The sequence below is a fragment of the Cloeon dipterum genome, chromosome 3 (assembly GCF_949628265.1).
Source record: "Cloeon dipterum chromosome 3, ieCloDipt1.1, whole genome shotgun sequence".
NCBI classification, from domain to species: Eukaryota; Metazoa; Arthropoda; class Insecta; order Ephemeroptera; family Baetidae; genus Cloeon; species Cloeon dipterum.
Window position 1 is genome coordinate 30,933,004 of NC_088788.1, and position 21,755 is coordinate 30,954,758.

A 21,755-nucleotide genomic window follows, 5' to 3' on the forward strand; every position below is an offset into this window, starting at 1 on the left:
CTTAACTAATCTTTTAATTTTATTCACACTGAACCCCTAATAGGGTTGATTTAAGCAAAATTATATGCTAGAAAAACAATAAATTCAAGCACGTCGAAGCTGATGAGAAAGTGAATCAGTTCATAGCGATCAACTCCACGTGACTTGAGAGAAAATATTATGTCATTGGACACATTCAAGGCAAAACGAAACATTAGATTCCCTTTGGCGCACGGGAGTGCACGTGAACAAGAAAATTACCTCGTTCAAACAAGTTGCAGTCATTATCTGAACGCTTGGCATGATTACAAGTTGAAGCAAGCCAATCACACCTTCACTTGTTTAAATTTGATGGCTCTCTAACTAAGAAGTAATTATTTTCAATTTATAAGAAAGAAAAATGGGTTTTTACTCTTTTTTGCACTGAGCATAGTGGAAGGATAACTAGTTTTATGCGTTTTCTTGTCGGTCATTGCTCATACATATACGTAATCCAAGTGCTAATTAATGCACTCGCTAGTGCAATGTGCGAGGTATTACAGGGAGTCATGATAAAACACAATTTGTAACATGCGCTATAATTTGTTATTTATGTTCTACTTTTGCCTTTTAAAAAGAAATCAAATAGTGATTTTTTTTAGTTTGAACTATATGCTATTTTAGTTTCAGAATGCCATCAAATATGAAGCATGGGGCATGCTACACGCAGTATCCAGACTATATGTGCGCACTTCGTTGGCAAGTCTATCGGATTTTTATGAATTTGGTGGAGTTGTTGCCATAGTGGACAGCCCACCTGAATATTTTTGCTAAAATTCCCAAAATTGCCGTTTTACAGCAGGCTCTAAGATTTTTCAAATGAGATTTTTGGGCAAATTTTATATTTTGCTAGGCTGTAGGGAAATTGAAAATTAGGTATCTAAAATATTATAAAGTTAATGTCCAACAATTTAAATTCGTAGTTTATTAAAATCGTGTTAAATATTTGTTTTCATGAAATCTGGGTGCTTTATAAGAAAAGCTATTTCACGACAAATAAATCGTGTTTCTGGATTTTTCGCCGTGTTTTCTCTTTCCATTAACATATAGCACTATCTAAATTCTAAAACAAATTTATTTAGAAATTCCTGTTTTCGCTCAAGAAAAGATAAAGTTGATTCATTGCAAATATTTTCAAGGGGTAATTCCAGGAGATAAAGCTATAATTTAATAATATTTACTCTTTCAAAACTTCATTCGTGGTTTTTGCTGGTTTCAATCAAATGAAAGCATACAGTGTGGCATGCAGCTATTTCAAGTCACCGTAAAAAAGCAAGTCACTGCTACTGTGATAGAGATTTTTTGTTGTGGAATATTTATGAATGGTTCTTAAAGAGGATTGATACTGCAAATGCCTGGAAAATGCTTGTTTCCAATGCATGAGCTCATCTCCCTTTTAGGATTCAGGTGAAGCTAAAATTGACTCAAGTAGAACTGTATGTTTTTTTTTAGAAAAGTGCGACTGCAAAGTAAGCATGCTTTTCAAATAGTGAAGACCGACTGTCTCCCTACTTGAAATCTTATTATTTTATTTCACAGCAAAGAGTTTCCCTAAAAGGCTAATACATTATGCTGATGTACAGATCTCGACGAGAAGATTCGAAATCTGTCAAAAAAATGTAGTCAAAAGCTTTGAATTTGAAAATAATTTGAATTTTTTTATTTTCCTCTTTTGATTATTGCAAATTGTAGAGCAAATATAAATCAACTTTTTATAGCATCCGACCAATCAAGTAATTTGCAACTGTCGCCCTTATCGATTCATTTTAAGCAGTGTGGTGAACGAGCGTGTTATTGTTAATACATATACAATGTATGTTATGTGAAAATAAATTAACACTAGCGCCCCCTATCGATCAATTATGATTTTCTCATTTATTTCCTTTTTTACTACAACGGAAATGATGATTAATTTAACCATTATTTACGAAAAAATTTGTAGGAATTAGTTTGTCCAATATCAATAGAGACTGGTCGTAATCCATACATTTTTTACAAAGTTTTAAATTAGCACTTATATTAATTTTGCAATTCCTTTAGTTCCCAGGGCATAAGAGTGAGGCGCGACCAGTCAGCAAACACCACTCCTGGTACCAATGTTCTCCAACAGGTGTTCTGAAAAGTAGGAAATATATTATATTTTTACCTTTTTGTCTACACACAAGGCGCAATTTACCTTTGAAGACGAGAGATGGAGGTGCTCCAATTTGGGAAATTTTCAATAGATATGATACTGAGAACGTATGAGCGGGAAAATAAAAAATAACCTTGATCAAAACTGCGGAAAATTTTAACTATATAACTATAAGCCAAATTAAATAAATTAATTACTTCCTTACTGTGCTCTTGCAAAGCTCATACGAAGCAATAAAATAAACATTGTATTTGAATACTCCATTTCCTTAGACACGATCATATTCACCTTATTATGTGGATATTTTATCTATCGGCAGTACTTTTAACAGATTCTTACTGGTGAATCTGTCTATCTTAAAATTTTAAAAGTTTTTTCAATTCATGCTTAACTTCCTTAATATAGGGAATTTTTAATAATAATCATGATTTTTATGAAGCAATTGTACCTCGGTCATATTTATTGATCTATATCATAATACCACGACTTATAAAAATATAAAAGGAATTCAGGATAATGGGAGACTCCCGCTTACTAGATAAACTAACATCCCAAAAATAATAATCGCATGAATCAGCGAGACTTCAGTGGTTTGTGAGCAACTTTTCGGATCACAAATATTATTACAAACTAAGAAGCTCACTGTCATTTATTAGCACTGCATTGTCATCATTTGGCCAAGAGATACATTCACGATCGCTTTCACGCTCAAACATACCACAAGTTATCCTGACTATGTACACATTTGTAATTACTGCTGTTAAAATAATATAGCGGTGCTTCTTTTTTCATTGGCACTCGATTTGCGGAGTTTTCTTAATCTTGCTTCATCCCGATCGAGGGCCCTTAATCCTCTTTCATGTCGCGCGGTAAGCAAAAGTCATCCGGCTCCGGTTCTTCTTCCTCGTGGATGTGGTGACCACCGACCGAGCCGCACTGGCGGGTGCCGTCGCCCGTCCTTTTGGCGCGGCGTTCGATGATGGACGGGGTGACAGTCTTCAGGTCGTAGGCCCAGCCGATCATAGCAAAAAAGTCGATGAAAGCGGTCGTCCAGTTGAACGAGTAGGTGCCGTGCTCTGAGGTTTTATAGTCCCAAGGGAACACGTGGTGGTAGTTGTGCCAGCCCTCTCCAAGGGCAAGAAACGCTACCACGTAGTTTTCAGTAGGCTGAATGAAGCTGGAAAACAAATTCGAATATCTTAATACATTTTCCTTCAGTTTTATTCATCAGATAAATAAATGCAATGTTAGGCAATATTAACTGTCACTCTTCAAAGAAGAAAAAATATTTGCTCCGTTTTTAATTAATTTAAACTTACCGATCGTAAGGTTTATTTCCCCAAATGTGAGCAGCGCTATTGACGAGCCAAGTGAAGTTGAGGCCAAACATGTATCTGGCCATCATGCAGTAGAAAGCAATTCGCCAGGGTTCACCCCAGACAAGTGCGGGCGTCAACATGGGTATGAGAAAGCACATGAGAATCTTCAACTTCCAGAAGTGGCTGCAATAAAATACGAGGCCATATTTAATTAGGGGGGCGGCTTTTAACAATGGCTTGTAAATTACTCCAGGTGGAACTTGACGACGGGATCGGCGAGGACATCGCTCATGTCCACTTTGCGTCCGTGTTCAATGACCAGCGGATGCTTCTTCTGCATCAACCAGCCTACGTGGGCGAAAAAGAAGCCTCGATTCGCGTTGTGCGGATCAGCGTCAGTTTCGCTAAATTTATGGTGCACACGGTGGTCGCGCACCCAGTCAAATATCGAGTTCTGCAAATTGATAGAAATCCAGTTTCATGGCAAGCACTTAATATACATATCAATCATTATTACAGGATGGCTAAAACAGGTATTTAACAGCATTAGGACGCTCGAACCGGACTCAAACAGGGTCGTGTAAACTTGTAAACATTTCCATGTTTAAATCAACGCCCGAGGAGATTATTCACACGTGTTTGACCAGATTTAGCGGTCAATTTAACACGTGGGTATACTGCAAGCTCAGCATTAAATCGTGAAAAAGAAAGCGTTGGCTCTAATCAACATAAAACTTGTCGTAATACTTGCTGAAATAATATATTTAGCACTATTCGCACGCAATGTTACATGCATACGTGTCTAATCGCAGGTTTTAGGATAGGCACAGTCCGGTCAAGGCTGTACTCCAGCGTTTGCACAGATTGCAATCCAACCTGGAGGAAAGCTATCAGTATGACGTATTGAGCCAAGGTGTGGACCAAAATTTTATGCTTTTATGATCAGCAGGCGTTGATTAATACCTTGCTACTGCAATCATTTTTTTCCTGCAAGTGAGCCTTAAACCATTAATTTTTATCTAACTTGAATTGTTGCCCTTGATGAGAAATCAGCAAAAAAGAGGATAGCGACAACAGAGGCTAAGGCAATCGAATTTATGAGCACCTTTCCTCCTGCAGCCCATCCTGTTAAGAATTTGAACTTGATTTATCATCTGTCACGAAAAAAACCCCTGACAGTGCTGATTTTGTGTACACTCTTGATGGATGTACACACATGCAGCAAAAAACAATGAGCTCGTGACTCGCTTAAGGAGTTAGTAAGCATTGTTTAGCAATACAAAATCAATCTGTTTTGCGGCTTAATGACTTTTCATTGTATCGCTATTTCATCATCATATCTCATCGGGTTGCGCATCCGTCTACGATGTTTGACCATGCTCGAAATGTGTGGTCCGTCGCACGTGATGCTGTGTTCACGTGTTTGTTCGCGCGCATAGAAAGTGTAGAAACCTGGTGAAGGCCAGAGGGCTTTGAACCTAGCAAGAAGCGACGAGTGCTGTCTGTGCAAAAGCGACAGTGTTTCCTTCACGTGTCGGCAACTTTTCAAACCCTTTTTATTGGACTTTTGTGCGTACGTGCAGTCTAACAGGTTCTTATTGGACTATGCCAAAGATTTACGATTTGTGTGTCACTATACCTCTCAGAATTCAAAAGTCAAGACAAAAAAATATTTCGCAGATCGCTATAAACAGGTTTCCTCCTACACGTCTAATACGGGGACAACAAGAAGCGCGTGTTCAAGACCAATAGCGAGTCGCCCTACTCATAAAAAAGCGTGAAATGGTTTTGACGCGATGAAAACTGGATCGTTAATATTGACCAAAGGAATGTAGATCAAAGGCGCACGTACCTGTCCTGAGAGCGAAAAAAGTAGGGCTAGGATTATCCTGAGGGGCAGCTTAGCCTTGTAGGCGCGATGGGTCCACAGCCTGTGCACGCCGCCGGTGACGCCGATGCCTCCTAATTGACCCATGATGTACACTGCAAATCGATTGCCAAAGATTAGACATGGCTTCAAGGAAATCTGCATGGATTATACGTGCCCGACGAGTTTTCCGTCTGCGGTTTTTGGAACCCGATATAATTTGCAAATGATAATGATGACCAATTACAGTCACCATTAATCTAATAATTTGCAACTGTTTCGTACACGTCTATAATTTTAAAAGGGTTACGAAAAATTTCTAATGATCCTGATTGGTATTTTGTTCATATGATATTGACTTTTTACTATTCACAATTTGAACCCTTTAAATTCTAAAGAAAAGTAGTCTCACGATTGAATTTATTCGCTTTTAGCAACTTTGAAATATTTCGAAATATAAACACAGAGCGCGATTGTTGGTCCTTTTTATAATTATGAGACACTTTAGAATAAGCCCCTCTGACGCGTGTCTACTTCCAATGCATTATACATATATTTGGAACGAGCCGACATTGAAATTAATTGCTCGTCGTGTCACCTTTCTCGTCCTTTTATTTCATAGCGCCTCTGATATTTACTTTCTATGTAGTAACATGATCCAAGCCGGGTTTAAACACTCACTAAATTAAATCACTTGTCTGCTCTGCATCAACAGCTCTCGTGCTGTCTAGACCCTTACATTATGGAGGCGCTATAGAGTTAGAAAAAATCAGCACACAGCTTATTGCATGCTTGAGATAATTATTGGATTGGACTTGACACATGCATATCATATTCGAACATATATGCTAAAAAGTCGTTCTTCGCAAAAAACTCCTAGCCAACCTTGATTCATACTCGCATTGAATATTTTCAAGTACATAATGTGACCACTTTATTTGATGGAGAATTGCAATAGGTACGGTACAAAGGCAAAGAACCACTTAAAAAGTGAATTGAGATATATAGAGAGCATTGTAAAAAATCTGCAGACGTTTAAATCTCCTAATTGTTGGTGCAGTAATGTAACATTGGTTATGGTTACTCTGTTTAATGAAAATAAATTTACTCACTCCATAGGATTGTCTTCCAAGATCCTTCCTTGCAGCAGACGTAAAATCCATAAGCTGCGATGAAATGGAAAATGAAGATGGCGATCACGTTGCCCCACTTGATGGGCAAATCTGGTTCTTGGGGCTCTTCCTTGAGCGCTTCCTCTTTCTTTGGCCGATTGGGCACGTGGGTCGTCGTCTCGGGGATACCTTTGATCGGTTCAACCTGAGGGACAGCTTCGTCTGTCGTCTCTATGATTTCAGGGCCGAGTGTGATTTGGTGATTGGGCGCCATTGCGGCCTCGGGCAACTAAAACATTGACATTATTTATTGCAGTTTGCTTCCTTGCTTAGTTCGGCAACAAAGTTTACATCAAGATGCATATTTTACAAATTTTGAGTTGCATTGGGAATTGGGATATCGCGGTCTACCTGAGTTAGAACATTGGCCTATGAAAACAGGTTGGTCGCCACTACTGATTTTGCAACGGCTGCCATAGCCCTTTTGTTAAAAGGTCACAATAAAATGGCGTGAATTTTTATTTGTTGTCTCCTTCAAGGTTTCTGTGAAGGTGACAGAATTTTTGGACACGCTATTCATCTTGTTTTGTTAATCCGTATTAAAATAAAAATTTAACAGAAAGCTTGTATATATTATTTTAATTAAGTGTTTAAGTAACAAGACTCAAATCGATAATTTATCTTAATAACGATAAGCCAATTCCAGCATCTGTATTTCTTATCAAAAGTTAGTAATATTTTACTTAAAAAATAAAGCCTTTTGATTCAGAAAGCAACACACCATCAAGCTTACAAAAAATACATCTAGTTTTGTAATAAAATATAAAGTAGGTATTCAGCTCATTTTTATATAGAGATACAAGTTTAGTGTTGAAAAGAAAAGGTGATAATTTTTGGGGGTTAGCACAAGGTGATCCGCATAATTTGAAACTAATTTAAGGTTTCTGATTGGAAAATTACACCGTCACATATATGAGCGCTTTCATCATTTCCTGGCTGACGGCTGGTTATCTGATATTTTAGAGTGAAGTGTGGGTTTTACTTAGTTTAACTATACTGCATATATATGAATATTTAAATTTCCAGTCGTAAAAAGTGGTGCCCTAAAAATCCTAGAACTTTTCTCAAGGGCAATAGCGAGTCTTTGCATAAAATATCTAATAAAAATTTTATGACTTTTATAAAAAAAAATATATTTACACTTCATATTATGAGCCCTCATTAAAAACGGGATCTGTCTTACTTTAGCGTTAGTAAGTTTACGTAAAAAAATGACGCAATGTACTCGGTTGGAGTTGAACTTCTCCTTGAATTCGCCGCGAGCAACTCAATTTGCAATCAAAAGGCGTAATTTGGGTAATTTTCAAGCGCATAAATTTTCTTGCCTGTGATTGCATCAAATTATAAGTCTAGCAAATGCGTAAGTGTATCCGCTAAATTCTAATTAACACTTTCGGACGCCATCATAAATAAAAATCGCCAGCTGGCATTGCTAGCCGTAATTATCAAATTAAAAATACAGCAGCGAAAAAGTAAAATGAAATATTGCGAGTTATTTTAACTCGTACATTTACCTTGTGCTGCGTGAATAGCAGATGAGACGCGTGCTCCACCATTAGAGGAACTAAACCACCTGACTTCAGGTGTCCATCTCCCTTATATTAATTGACCGTCATGACTACGCCAAATGCAAATGTGACGCGAACTAAGAAGAGCAAATATATCAGTAAAAAACGGTGCGTTGCAAATCATCGCAAGAAAGTTTCTCTGCTACGCAGTATTATTTGATTAGATCTGCTGCTATTTCAGGTGCTACGATGATGCAAGTGATTCTGAAAGTGCGGTCAAATAATTATTGCATTGCCACTGTTTCACAGAACCTTGTCTCGTGGCATGTGATCTTAAGATTGAGTTCCGAGATCATTATCTTAAAAGAAAAACTGTTGCTTTTTCTCTCCCGTACCGTATTTCTCGACTTTTTTCTTACAATACATCAGATGAGAAAAAACACTCATGGATTTGCGCTTGGATTGGTGAAAAGAGTAGAAGGATTTTGTCACATTCGCGTATTTATCATTAATGATATTTCGTAAATTTAATTTCATCAGTTATGACATTTCCCGCTAAGGAGACGAGCCGATTTACCCTTACTCTGGAGCATTCAATGCCAATTAAGTGTTCACTTGCTTGGAAATATGATTTCACGTGCGAGGTCTGCACGCGATGTCTGGAGCAAGTGAAATATTTTTAGGAGAACCTCAGGTAAATGAATAAAAAAAACGCCCTTTTTACTAAAAGCCTCTGTTGAAACGCAAAGCTGCAATGACAGCGATGGCGCGCCACTTATGTTTTAGTTTGGTGAAGTGAGAAAGTTTGAGACCTTTGAAAAAACACACATATATTATGCATGCCTAAGCGAGGCAAAAGTAAAAGAGTAAAAGCAAGGTTTATTCTAGCTAAAAGTGGCTGCTGCTGGGAACGCGAACCATGACATTCACGTTTTAGTTAAGGCAATCAGTCGTGAACGTTCGGCGGTATCATAAAAGGCAAGGGTTTGCTTATAAGGAGCCAAATTAGTGGGTATGTTACTTAAGTCTTCTACTAAACAATAGGTAGTTTTGTTTACTTTGGCATGCTATCTAGTAATTGGTTGATTCGTTGATTGCATTTTTGTATTATTATGTGGCTGCTGATAAACAGGCAATTGCTTCTGATAGCAGGACTGAAATAAAGGGTTTATCTGTTTCTTCGGCGAAAATTAGCATTTTGATTTATTATTTTCCCCTGTGCTAAAAATAAAATATTTTCTTACTGAAAGTTTAATATTTTGTCCACTTTGTTCCCTTTTCCACACAGAAGACGAATATGCGTCATTGCATGTTAATTGCGATTTAGCCAATTTTTGGAGACCGTGACGTTTGATTGACGTTAAAATAGTATGTGCAAATTTGTAAAAGCTGCTATCAAGGCTGAACTTCTAAGCTCCAGAATTGCCTGGTGGGCCGTCAAAAATAATTAATGGGTGGTTGTCAAGAATTATCTACAAGTGCTGAATACCGCGGCAAAATCTTTTGGAGTCACAGCCTCGTGCCAAAACGTAGCATGCGTTAGTTGTGTGTTCATTCAGAAGTCTCACGTGTCGACGCGTGCTGCTTGTGGAGGTTGAAAGGCGAACCTAGCCATTAATTTTGGTGTTGAAATAGGTGCCTGTTACTCCACGAAAATGTGCTTGTCATTCATCTCTTCGCGGTGTATGCCGCGCGGTTCTTGTTTATGAATTATATATTCTCACTTTGCAGCTAATGCGGTGTGAGAATCAATGAATTAGTACCTTGAACTTGACAAAGACACACTGCTTCTGGTCTTTTTTGCCCCCGTTTGAACACATCATTTTGTGCGATGAGGTTTAAGATTACATATGTGGTTTCTCTTATAATTATAGCAGTGCCGCGGAATAATGAGTTGTTCAGAACGTGTTCACAGAATGTTGATTGCATCCCGCCTCGAGGTGATTTTGTTTTCGTTCTGATGAGATCATCAGAACGCAGAAATCGCACAACAAACAATCTGAAACTTTCTCATCATATCGCAATCGAATTTAACCGTGAACTATAACTAGCAGCTGCCCATATTATTTTTTAAAATTATTTCGCGAATTGGATTTTGCATAGATAGAACTTGCGTTGTGTAAGATTCATAAAAGGAAAATTTTGCAAAGTGCCTCATTAAGAGTTGTACGTATACACGCTACAAACGGTTTATGATTCTTCTTGTGTTGGCAGTGACCTATTTGCCGCTGAGGTTAAACGCACACCAAAACGCATCCCGCGTCGAGATTGTCTATCTTTCCTCCTCGTAATCTGAGTGCGTTGGATTGAGAAAGTGCTTACATTCATACAGTGTTTAGTGCGGAGAATGATGACACGCACATTCTTCCTTGAAAAAATTAATGCAACGCTTAACTTATGGCGAAGCGCGGAATAAAAAACAGTGAATTATCAATATTTGCGCTAGGCCGCCAATTTTTAATTAATTTCGGCTACGCTGAGAAGCGTCAAGGTTGCCGCTTTGAAATTTGATTTGTTTGAGTTTGGTGTTTGTTTTAATATCAGCTAGTTCTTTTTATAATCGAATGAAAAACGTGAAGTGAACTAAAGGGGAGCTTCGGATATGGGTGTAAACGCTTCACGCCCATTGCACACGCCTGGCAAGCCATTTCATCTAGCAAATAAAAACAATTTTTGTTTGTTTATATCAATGCTTAATAAATTTGAACTTGCAAATCGGCTTGTGAAGGACATGCAGCGTTGTACAAATCGATGCAACAGGACGAGGAACTTGACTCCGTGCGACGGGGATATGATTAATATTTTATCAGTGCAGACAAAATTAGTCGCCATCATCAGCAATTTCGATTGTCTTTGTCATGGCCAACTCGACTTAACAACATGCACAGCACTGCGTCTGAATACTAATTTTTCCAGCTGCAGCATTTGCATATTTTGACCAGAAGGCAGCAGTTACCCAAATGTGTTGAAAGACGTGTGTTATTAATGTGTAAACGGGCCGCATTACTTTTATAATGCCAACCGGTTCGTGAATCTGTAGCTAATACACCAGAGATATAAATAGCCTGCACTCTAAAATAAATGGTAATCTGATTACGTGAACTATCAGGATAGGTGATGACAATTTGCGTTTATTGACTGGCATATTTATAAAAGCAAATCGATGCTTGTGCATCTCTTGTGGACAATTTTAGTTCTCTTAATATTCAGATTTTGACTGTAATATTCAATCCAGTTTAAGCTTGCATAAGCACGTTGCGAAGCCGATTAGGGAAAAGGTGTCTGTCTAAATGCTAGAAGCACCTTTCAAATCAGTTGGAAAAAATATACGGATTTGACGTTTCTTCTATTCTTTATTTTGGCTTATGAAAATTTAATGCAGTTTTGTTGTGAAATAAAAAAGTAATTAATTTGATGTTTCAAAAAGATTCGCAAAACTATATGCGAATAAATTTAATGGTTTTGTGGGCCACAAGGTCAAAATAGAAAATAGAAATCAACGGCTTTTGTTTTGGAGTATTGCAATTCCCCTTGCAGCCAAAATCACTCGCATCCTTAGCTAACGTGGTCGACTACGAGATTGAATTATTTTATACTTAAAAAAAAATAATTCTTGCATCTTCCAAAAATGTGCGCAAATCTATTACCACCACGATTCCTAGACTCATATATTCACCCCAAAGAACTAACTCCACAAATTTTAAGCTACCTTGAACTACATTTGCACGGAATGAATCTTTCCCAATGCGAAGAACTAGAAATTTGATGCAAGTAGTGGCGACAGAACGTTTTAAAATAGCACCAAAGGTGCACGTTACAATTCGGTAGTCGAGAGATTATGTCAGAGTGGCCGGCAGGACCACTTTTACCAACGATTCCTTTCGTTGCACGGCAGAGCGACCGCATACATTTTAATACGGCCCGTGGGCCACGCAGCCCAAGCTTGACCTGATAAAAGTTACGTGGCTTGCACGCCGGCAGAAAGAAAAAGTTGTTTTTTACAGCACGTCTGACGTGAGCACCGGCACTGCACCGCACCTGAGAGAGCAGGTCTGGCTTATGTCATCCGTTGGCCGTGACATTCTGTCCGCGCCCGCGTTTTTCAGAAATGTGTGCGATTTTCACTCATTGCACGCACTCTGATTTCCGGTGTAGTTAGCAACTTATTCTCGATCTGCTTCTATTGCCAGAGATTTAATTATCCGCTGTTGATTAGCCTGCTGGCCAACTTGGCGCATAAATTTCACGCACGTTTTCGCAATCGGCGTTAGGCAATGAAATAGGACATTTAGCTATAATTTCAGGATTTCACACCACAGCCATTCATATCAGGTTAATTTATTCCAGTGGCAGTGGACCGGTAAATCTTTTGCAGCCACTGCTAATTATTCAATTAGACGTTGCTAACTTGTCGGCACCTTTTGTAAACAAACGAGAACAAAAACGTCATTGATACCCCTCGATTATCTTGTGGCCACAAAGAAACGATTGTGTGATTTTTTGCAAATCATCGTTATGTGGCAAAAAATAACATGAAACTCATCTCATTGGGTAAAATGTATGGAACGGAATAGCACACGATATTTTCATGGCGTTGCTCAACTTGTTTTCTGCATCTATGTTCACCTTACAATTAGTCGCAACCTTAAATTAGTTGGAGCAGCCAACAGGGTTTCCAAGCCCTTTTTAATAAACAAAATGGGGCTTTATGTCAACTGTGTCACTGACAATGAGTAAAGGTGAAAGAATCATGCTGTCCAATTTTTATTCAAGCTTCCTTTTTGCAACAATTGACATGAATAAACATTTTCATCACTCAAAACTCAGAGAAAACGGTCCATAGCAAATTAATTAAATGTTCTTTTCCGTGAATTTCAATCTACATTTTTTCATCAATATATTAACCAGTCTGCTCGGTCTAAAAAGGCTAGCTTTTTGAAATTTTCAACAACCAGTGACTCAAACTATTTAACCAAATTAAAAGTAGCATGTTTTTGTGACCTCACATAATTTTTAAATTCATTCGGTCAATGACACATTAGGCGCTTGGGCCAACATCACCAACGTAAAAGGAGCGAAAACGTACAATTTTTGTGTGTCAACACGATTACTTTTTGATTCAAGTGCGTGCTCATCAGCCTCGACGACGCGTGACTCGTTTTTCGCTAATTTGTCTCGCGGGCAGTGTTTTTACGTTTCTCTTTACGACAGCGCTTTGCTTTTTTAGTATTAAATTCTTGGAAGTTTATTTGATTCAATGAAATTTTAACAATGTCACCAATACCGTTGAAAAACGATAATTTTATGTTCTTTCATTGAGCTTAAATCGTTCACGTGATCTCATCAATTTGCCAATAATTAACCCTGTCAGCCTCTCGACGGCCGAAGCAAATTGCACAAGGTTTATTTTACGAGCATCACGTGACGAAACGCTGCGTGTGCTCTCGTTTATGCATCGGGCCTGTATTTGGTAATTATTAATAACACACCAGTGTGTCTAGTGCCGGACCGGTCCTTTCAATAAAACCTTACTGAAAAGTGTAGAGTCGGCGGCGTGACACAAATAATGCCGTTTCAAACTTGATCTGACGCGGACGGACTCACGCACATTCATACCGGAGATTTTTCGCCTTCACCTTCCTTTTCGTAACCTGAATGGCGTAAATGTTTGTCTACCACATTGCGTCAAATCAGGTCAGAAAATGAGATTCATAAATCATACAAGTCGCGCTTCTTTTAAGACAAATCCGGCTTGCAATCGGTCTTTGACGCCACGCAATAGGTGGAACAATCGAGCAGTTTACAATGGTTTTCAGCAGTGTGTATGACGGGATTGCAAAAACTCGTTTGATCTTTCATTGAAAGTGAATTCTTCATCTGCTATGTCAACAAGGCCATTCGTGGTAAAAGGTTAGGTGAAAATTAGCTTATTACAAATAAAAAAATAACTAAAGACCCCATAGTAATTAATAATTAGATAAATATTCTGTTCCCTTGGTTAGGAATTTTGGATTGGTCAATCATTCCATATTTTGTCCCATTACAATCTTGACAAGATAATTATAGGCCTAAAAATAAATTATCATGTATGGTGCAAATATTAACGTCAATTTCAAATTTTCTAGCGTGATAAAAAAGATTTCTAAATTGACAAATATGTTTAAATTTTTATTCAGAAAGAGATTTGATGCATTAGGATATATTAAGTGATTAATCAATGAAGAAATATGAAGTTCACCATCGAGTTGATTTAAACCACATTTTCGTTTGTGGGCTATCGTCTTCAAGCAAGTATCGAGCATAATATATAAAGAGTAAAAAGGGATTCCCGCCACACGTTTACCGGCAAACCTCACGTGCAAGCGGTAGCTCTACAGTATTTGATGGCGAGACAAAAGCATTGAAAATAACACGCTAAACCCAACAATAAACTCTGATCCCGTAATAAGAGGCATGCAAGGCAAAGACTCACCAAACACCAAAAACAGAGACGATAATTCGGAGTGCAGCTGGAGGAAGATATCTGATCGATCGGGAACTCTCTCCTGTCAGCTCAACATTTAAGTCGAAAATAATTTCTAGACGAGCCAGCCGTCCAGAATTTGCCAAATTCGTTTTGAGGGAGGTGGTAGGAGGTGGTTAAGGTTCTCAAGCAGACCGACAGGTAGGTAAGAGATTCATTCGCCCCTCCTCTGGTTCAGAGATGGTTGGGTGCTTTTGGTGCGCGCTAGGACGGCCGGGTGAACTTGGCGGCTGCTGCTGCTGCTGCTGCTGCTGCTGATGCAATTTCTCGGTCTGCCTGACTGTAGGGCGGGGGACTTTTGTTCCTTTCGTCTTCGTTTTGATGAATTGTAATGTAGATTTTTTATTCCTACTATACAACCACCACTTTCTGAGGCAACAAGCGTTTTCGCACGTAGTGTTCATTCCTGTTAAGCATTATGACGATATTATTCGCACGTACGTGATTTTAGTAATAAGCAGGTACACACGATCAGAAACAATCCAAGTTCTCTGTGTGATCCAACATAGTCGTGGCAATTATTAATGACACTAAAAGAAAATCTGAATTGCGTCCTCGTTCTAAATATACGGTCACTTGTTATTTTCAATTACGTTCTCAATTATGTTCAAGTATTAAATAAAAATATAGTGAATAGTGAAATTTGGCTGCTTTTTTGTTGAAATTTATAGCTAAAATGGATTTTTAATGAGAGTATTTTTATTTGTACTTAGCTCAATGCATGGATTTCAATTGAAAAACTGTATTAAACAAATTTTTACCTGCCAGAAACAGCTTAAACTGTAAATAGACACTCTTGGGAAAAACAAATGGTTGCTAATTTTATATTTTGTGGTCTTAATTCAAGAAATGCAACAATAAAGGCCTTAGTTGTAATATTTACGTCTTGGAGTGAACTCCTGTAGACAAAACTCAAAGGATTTCATTATTTACATTTGGGAGAGCCTCATTTAAAACCAATAAATATAGCAAGTTTAGTTTTATGATCTTTTATTTTAGGGAAAACAATTTAACATTTGGAGAAAGGAAATCGTCGGCAGTTTCGTAGAAACTGCGCGCCCCAGTTCCACGAAAAGAAGATAAAAAAAAGCAAAATCCAATATTGGTCCAGCGCTCTTACGCCGAAAGGGACTCCCCAAGCACATTTGGTGGATTCCCACAAGGTTTGCAGCCAAATCGGTTGCGCACGTGCCACGAAAACCGCTTTCCATGACCATATAAATAATGTGGTTACCTCATACGCAAGACCGTAATGTGAATGAACTTAATTGACATTGCTGCATAAATAATTTCTCAAAGTAGAAGACATTTTATGTGTTCATTATTTTTTTGTCATAGTCAAGCAGAAATTCGACTTTCTTTGCTTTTCATTTATATTATTTTTGTTTTTTAAATATTGATTTTTGTTATGTTATTTCTGATATTATTTAAAAAAAAAGCAAATATTACAATTTTACTAAATCCTGTGTGTTTAATCCAAATCCAGCACGCTAAAGCCAAGGGGCATATACACAGAGAAAGAGATTCTTTTTGTTTTTACACAACAAAAAAGATGAGGAAAATCTGTGGGAGCCAATTCCGGGATGCCTTCTTGTCGCGGCTCTGAAGAATCCTTGGCAGACGTTCAGGATTTTCCAATCGGCATTCTACGCACGGACGCCGCAGTCGCGACTCCTCCACAGTAAATAATGGCAAGCTTTTTTGAATATGGATGATACATTCACTGATCTTATATGTATGTTTGATGGAAGAGGGTTTATTAACGTCACATAATTCATTTCAAAATAGTGACAATACAAAAATTACATTGCAAATAATGGCCTAAATTACCCAATTATGGAATAAATAGGGCGAACACAAAAATAAATAACAATCAGTTACTTGAATCAAATGATGTAATTCATTTTGTTTTCAATAACGTTTTACTAGATCTGTGGGCCTCGGTTGGCCTTTGAAAGTGCTCATTATCCGCTGTAATTCATGAATACGATCGTCGAACCTTTCAAGACGGCGCCTGGCCTTCAGCAGGACGCGGAGGTATGAATGGATTTTTATTATGCACATCCGTCACTATTCTCCTATACATTCGACAATAATTAGACCCATTTTCGAGTGCAGAGGGCCATGTGGCCCGTGCGACTCTAGCTTATATAATTTATGTAGGAACTTTTTCAAGGAACTCAAGTGTTGAAATTTTATTTTATAGGAACACATTGAGCTAGTACTACTGGCTATTTTATTACTCTTGATGTATCCACACAGACGAGACGCTTTGGATTTTAGCGACCTTGGTATAAAGATAGGAAAAATTCGCTAAAGATTTTATTACCAAGAAGGGAGGATAAAAACCATTGCACACCTATAGGCAGGCAAATAAGGAAGCTTTTGGAATAATCTGAATAATTCTTTAAGACACACGCACGTTAAATTTTTAGCTTAATGCAATCATAGAATTTTTACTATGAGAAAGGACCAGAAAAGCGCCTTAATTGCGAAAATTCCTCGATTGAGTGATAGCTTATTTCTTACTTAACGATTTTAGATTTATTCGTGAGTCTGGCAAGATTTGAATCAGTCCAGTGCCAAAAATTATTTCTGCAAGAGAACGTGGGTGAACTATAAATGAATAAGCTCTTGGATTCAATAATTAAAAGTTACTCCTAACTCACAGTCAGTGGCCGTGAAAACTCACTTTCATGCTAACCTGACTTGTGAAAGTACCAAAAAATTACTCTGAAGACATGTTCAACATTTCAATGTTAGCCTTTATTAAATTGCAATGAAAATTTGCCGACATTTTCCGTGACAGTTGCTAAGCTGGTTTGCAAAGAATTTGAGTGATGTTGGAGGTAATTTAATCCACAAAATTTAATCAGCAACGCTAATATTAAAATATGTTTTGCATATCCTACATCGCGTTTTGGATCGTTTTCATGCCAACGCGTTTAGCAACATCTTCAGCTAAGACTGATCTACTGTGAAAAAATCCAAGTCATTTTTCAAACGTCCTACCTGTCCAACGAACGAAAGCACAGATATTCATGGGTCACTAGCGGATCAACACGTAGGCCACATGGGCTAGAAATAGAAATAACACGTACGCCCGTGCCGGCTAACTTCAGACTGCACTGCAGGATGCAAAACAATGTGATGGCCAAACAACCTAATAGGCACAATCAATCATAGAATTAATTATGAAAACGTTCCTACGAGAGAAACTATAAAAACTATATATATACCGACTTTAGCGATGTTCACGTATAACAAGCTGGTCTGGTCAGCTTTTGGCGTCAAGGTTAGACAAAGCTAGATCGTGTGTGGGTCATAGGCATGGCCAAACAAAAATTCCTCGCACGTGAATCGAGAATGAATAAAATTTTATTCGCATAAAAATAAGTACAATTATGTTGGCAAGCTCTCCATGAGAATTATCTGTACTTTACTCTGTTTTAATTTGGCCAAAAGCTGCTTTTAATAATTCAGACAAAACAATCTTTTACTTTTATTGCTTCGTTATTAGCGGTAATAAACGAATTTTATCTAGATCATATTACAACACACACTTCATCAAGAGCGAGAGATAATTACGAGAAGTTTTAGGGGACTCCTTTGATACATTTTAAAAGCGGGTTTCATAAAGTTTTATAGCATTTAGGGGAGATCTCCTTGCAATTAAAATCTAATTATGATAGTAATTGAAGTATTGAGCGCACTAATGAATAAACAAATTTTACATGAATGCTTATAGACTTCTCCAATGATGAAATTTAATATTTGCAGGCCGATTTGGTCTAGGAAATAGTTAAAATAATTACACTAGTGTTTTCAAATATGCTATAATTTGCATGGCAATAGATATAATCTAATAATACTAATATCGTTTGCATGATGGGCAAATTAAATTGCCCAACTATTCCAAGCCTGTAGGGCTATAACGCCGACTATTTTTTCCGTCCTTTGCAAAGTTCTTCCCTATTTTTTATTCATGATTCGTATTTTTGCATACTGTGCGAGATATCCCAGAAGCTCATTTCTCACAAGGAGAAATAATTTGAGAATTTACAACATTTCCTGCTTCTCGCAAGAGTTGGTTGACTCGCACACACGTGTTTCAAGGGGATCCACAATACCTCACGCCTCGCTGACCGAGCGACTCCCCAAATCTTTGGCTAATAAAAAACACGCGTGTCTATCACTCTTTGATATAACCATTTTATGGAGGTGAGACGCCGAAGGCTACTTGAAGGAGGCGGACAAAACAATTTGCTTGAACATCTTTATGAACTCTCTTGCCATAAATCACGCGAATGTGAAGTGTAAGCAGCAGCGTAATTAAACAGACCATATTTCGTATCTTTAAAACTTTGAACATTGGACGGACGGATGGGTGATTACCGCGTCATGACTGGTTCACATGCGCTCATTGCTTCTCCATTTTTTGCCGGCTTCGGAACTTTTTGCTCTCTTAAAATTACAGCCTTCTCTTATTCCAAACTATGAAATCACGTCATGGCAAACCACATTTTATCCAACTCAAAGCGAACAGTCCTAAAAGTAAGCGGTGGCACACTTCTCATCTATTTGTATTAATAATATATATACACGAATTTGGTTCTTTATTGAGATAAAAAATTTATTGCTGCGTTGAAGTAATAAAAATTAATTGGATTAAGACGTAAAATTCAAATTTAGTTCCGCAACTTTTGAATTCTGTTATACAGATACAATTGCCTGCTTATTACTTACATGTCAATTAAGTCAAATTTATGATCGCAAATATACCCACTAGTGAAAAGTTTCAATATTATTTTTGCAATGTGGTAGCCTGTACCCAAAAAGCATTAATTTGGAATTGAAATTTTAACGAAATTGTAAAATTTACAAATAATTGAAGTTTCAGTGCGCAGGGCAGTTGTTACGTAATATCTTTTTGTATACAACACCAGCATCTTTGAAGGAAATAATACAGATTTACGGCATGAAAAAAGAAAATTGCAATAACAGTTTGGTTTGTTACGTCTAACTAAGAACAAGGAGTCGCAGCACTTGATTTATTTCATAAACTTATAAAATAAACATGACCGTTCATGTACTCATTTAAGATGCAGAACAATGTCCGTGGTGACATTATCGATGATAAGAATTAATTAAGCGACGCGCGGTAATTGTTCTCTATGCATGATTATTGTCGCACGCAATGATTATCTTTTGGTGCACATCAGTGCAGGTACGTGGTGATATAAAAAGGTTAATTCGAGTACGTGTGGCACTCATTTTTTGAGATCCTTGGTTGCCATTCTACTACAATCAGAAATCTGCACGCCCCAGCATTAATATTCTCTCGCTGTTCTAAATATACGCGTCAGAGAGGTGCAAGTTCAAATCCAAAACATTTTCCAGAAAGATCGTGCATTGCACAGTTCAAGCACGCGCAGAGGAGATGATATCTAAAGCGCAGCGACAGCATCCATCATCCTCGAAGCTTCATGACTAAATTTTTAACTGTCTTACAATAGTGAGTAATGAGAACAGTTCGGAAAGACCTTGAAAAAGACAAAACAGAAGTTGAAGAAGTTCGGTGTAGTGTAGATGTAAATTTTCATGTTAAAAATACGACGTAGTTAGAAAATTAATCTTTCCAATATGCATTAAATTTTGGAGTATATATATATAATATATATAATATAATTCGTGAAATGAGACAGTTGGATGATAGAATCCATGGCTTGGTGATATATATATATATATATATATATATATCACCAAGCCAATATCATCCAACTGTCTCATTTCACGAATTATTAAATACAAATCGATATTAAACGAATTTTCCATTTATGTGTTCACAATAGATGAGCGGCTCAAGTGGAAAATTTGAAAATAAAAATTATGTGTCGCACATTCTTTTACCGATGAACAGCAACTTCAGCCCTTATTAGTAGCACTTGGCCTGAAAAAATTCAAACCTTCAGAGGGTTTTGCATTAAAGATCATTGAAAACTAATCGCTCCGACAAGTACTCATTGCTGAGCACAAAAAGAGTGCAAGCGACGAAATTGCGAATGGATGGCCTTTAACCCTCCCCTCGACACAATAATTTCGAAGGAGATTAATACTGTTTCCTGAATCACACACGCTATATTGATTGAAAGGAAAATTATTTCGCGTACCTCGTCATTTGAAGGTCACTTCTTTCAACCCGACCAAAGAGGATTTTCCTTAAGTACCTTTCCTTAAGTAGTTTATAATGTTTCATTGATTTTGTTGGATTGTTCTGTTCAATTAAGCAACACCATAGTCTTGGAAACTCAAATTTTTAAATATTAAATTCTACACATCAGTTGAATATAACAAAATAGCAGCCATTTTTTTTCTTTAGTACTTTCACGTATCGAAAGATTTTCTTGGTCAAGCTTAAACTGCCCTGAAAAATATAATGAGGTGCAACATATTTGAGACCACACAGCATCTTGTAACTTTTTATCCTATGTATATTGACCTACAAACTTTATATCATTTTCGACCATTATAATCAGGCTCACTTACACGCACACTCACTTTCAAATGCGAAAAATATGCGGCTACATTCATCTATACTTGCGTTACTTTTGGTCAGTTGCAGAACAGATCATGTTAGCCTTGCCGAATTTTATGGACAGGTGTCACTTATATGAGAGCGTTTTTCATAATTTTGATTTTTTTTAAGTGCTGCACCACCTCATTTGGCCGTTGGTTGGTTGCACGCATTTTGGGATGCAAATTTAGCTTCCAGCTTTCAACGAATGAAATGACTGCTAGTGATATCTGTGCATCAAATTTTAATTTCATCCGCCCAGCTCAGTAATTGATGCATTAACCTTGCTCGTTCTTCAGGCGAATATAATGAAAATCAATGTCCAAAGGAAGTTAGCATTGATAGCTGACGACTGGTTTTTGCTATCTCGAAATATTGAACAGGACCAGTGTAATAAAATTAAACTCTCCGCGCGAGGCTGTTCCGTTTGGAGCAAAAGTGTCCCAAAATCACACGAAGTGCGTCCGTCCCCGCTTTATGCCGCTGCAAATTGTTTTGCGAAGAGCCTTCGCCCAAATATCGCATTCGCCTTGAGCTGCACGCGATCTGGAAATGTTTCTTAGTGTAATAGAGGATGTTTGTGCTTTTCTAGTCCTTTGCTCACTTTTTTCTGCACACTTGCGACTAATTTGCGACGGCA

General features: G+C 37.6%; 1 protein-coding gene across 2 annotated transcripts; it reads right to left on the reverse strand.

Annotated features, from left to right (window-relative positions):
• Positions 1–2,580: 2,580 nt before the first annotated feature.
• Positions 2,581–14,633, reverse strand: LOC135939727 (acyl-CoA Delta-9 desaturase-like). 2 transcript variants are annotated; one of them, XM_065484253.1, is made up of 6 exons: positions 14,491–14,633; positions 6,451–6,739; positions 5,324–5,454; positions 3,720–3,925; positions 3,472–3,654; positions 2,581–3,329 (listed from the first exon to the last, which is right to left on the reverse strand). In XM_065484253.1, the coding sequence occupies exons 2-6, from the start codon at positions 6,722–6,724 to the stop codon at positions 2,999–3,001; spliced, it is 1,125 nt and encodes a 374-aa protein (XP_065340325.1). In that variant the 5' UTR covers positions 6,725–6,739; positions 14,491–14,633; the 3' UTR covers positions 2,581–2,998. The 2 variants fall into 2 exon arrangements, with proteins under 2 accessions (XP_065340325.1, XP_065340324.1); XM_065484252.1 differs by lacking the exon at positions 14,491–14,633 and adding an exon at positions 8,025–8,144.
• Between the last annotated feature and the right edge of the window lie 7,122 nt (positions 14,634–21,755).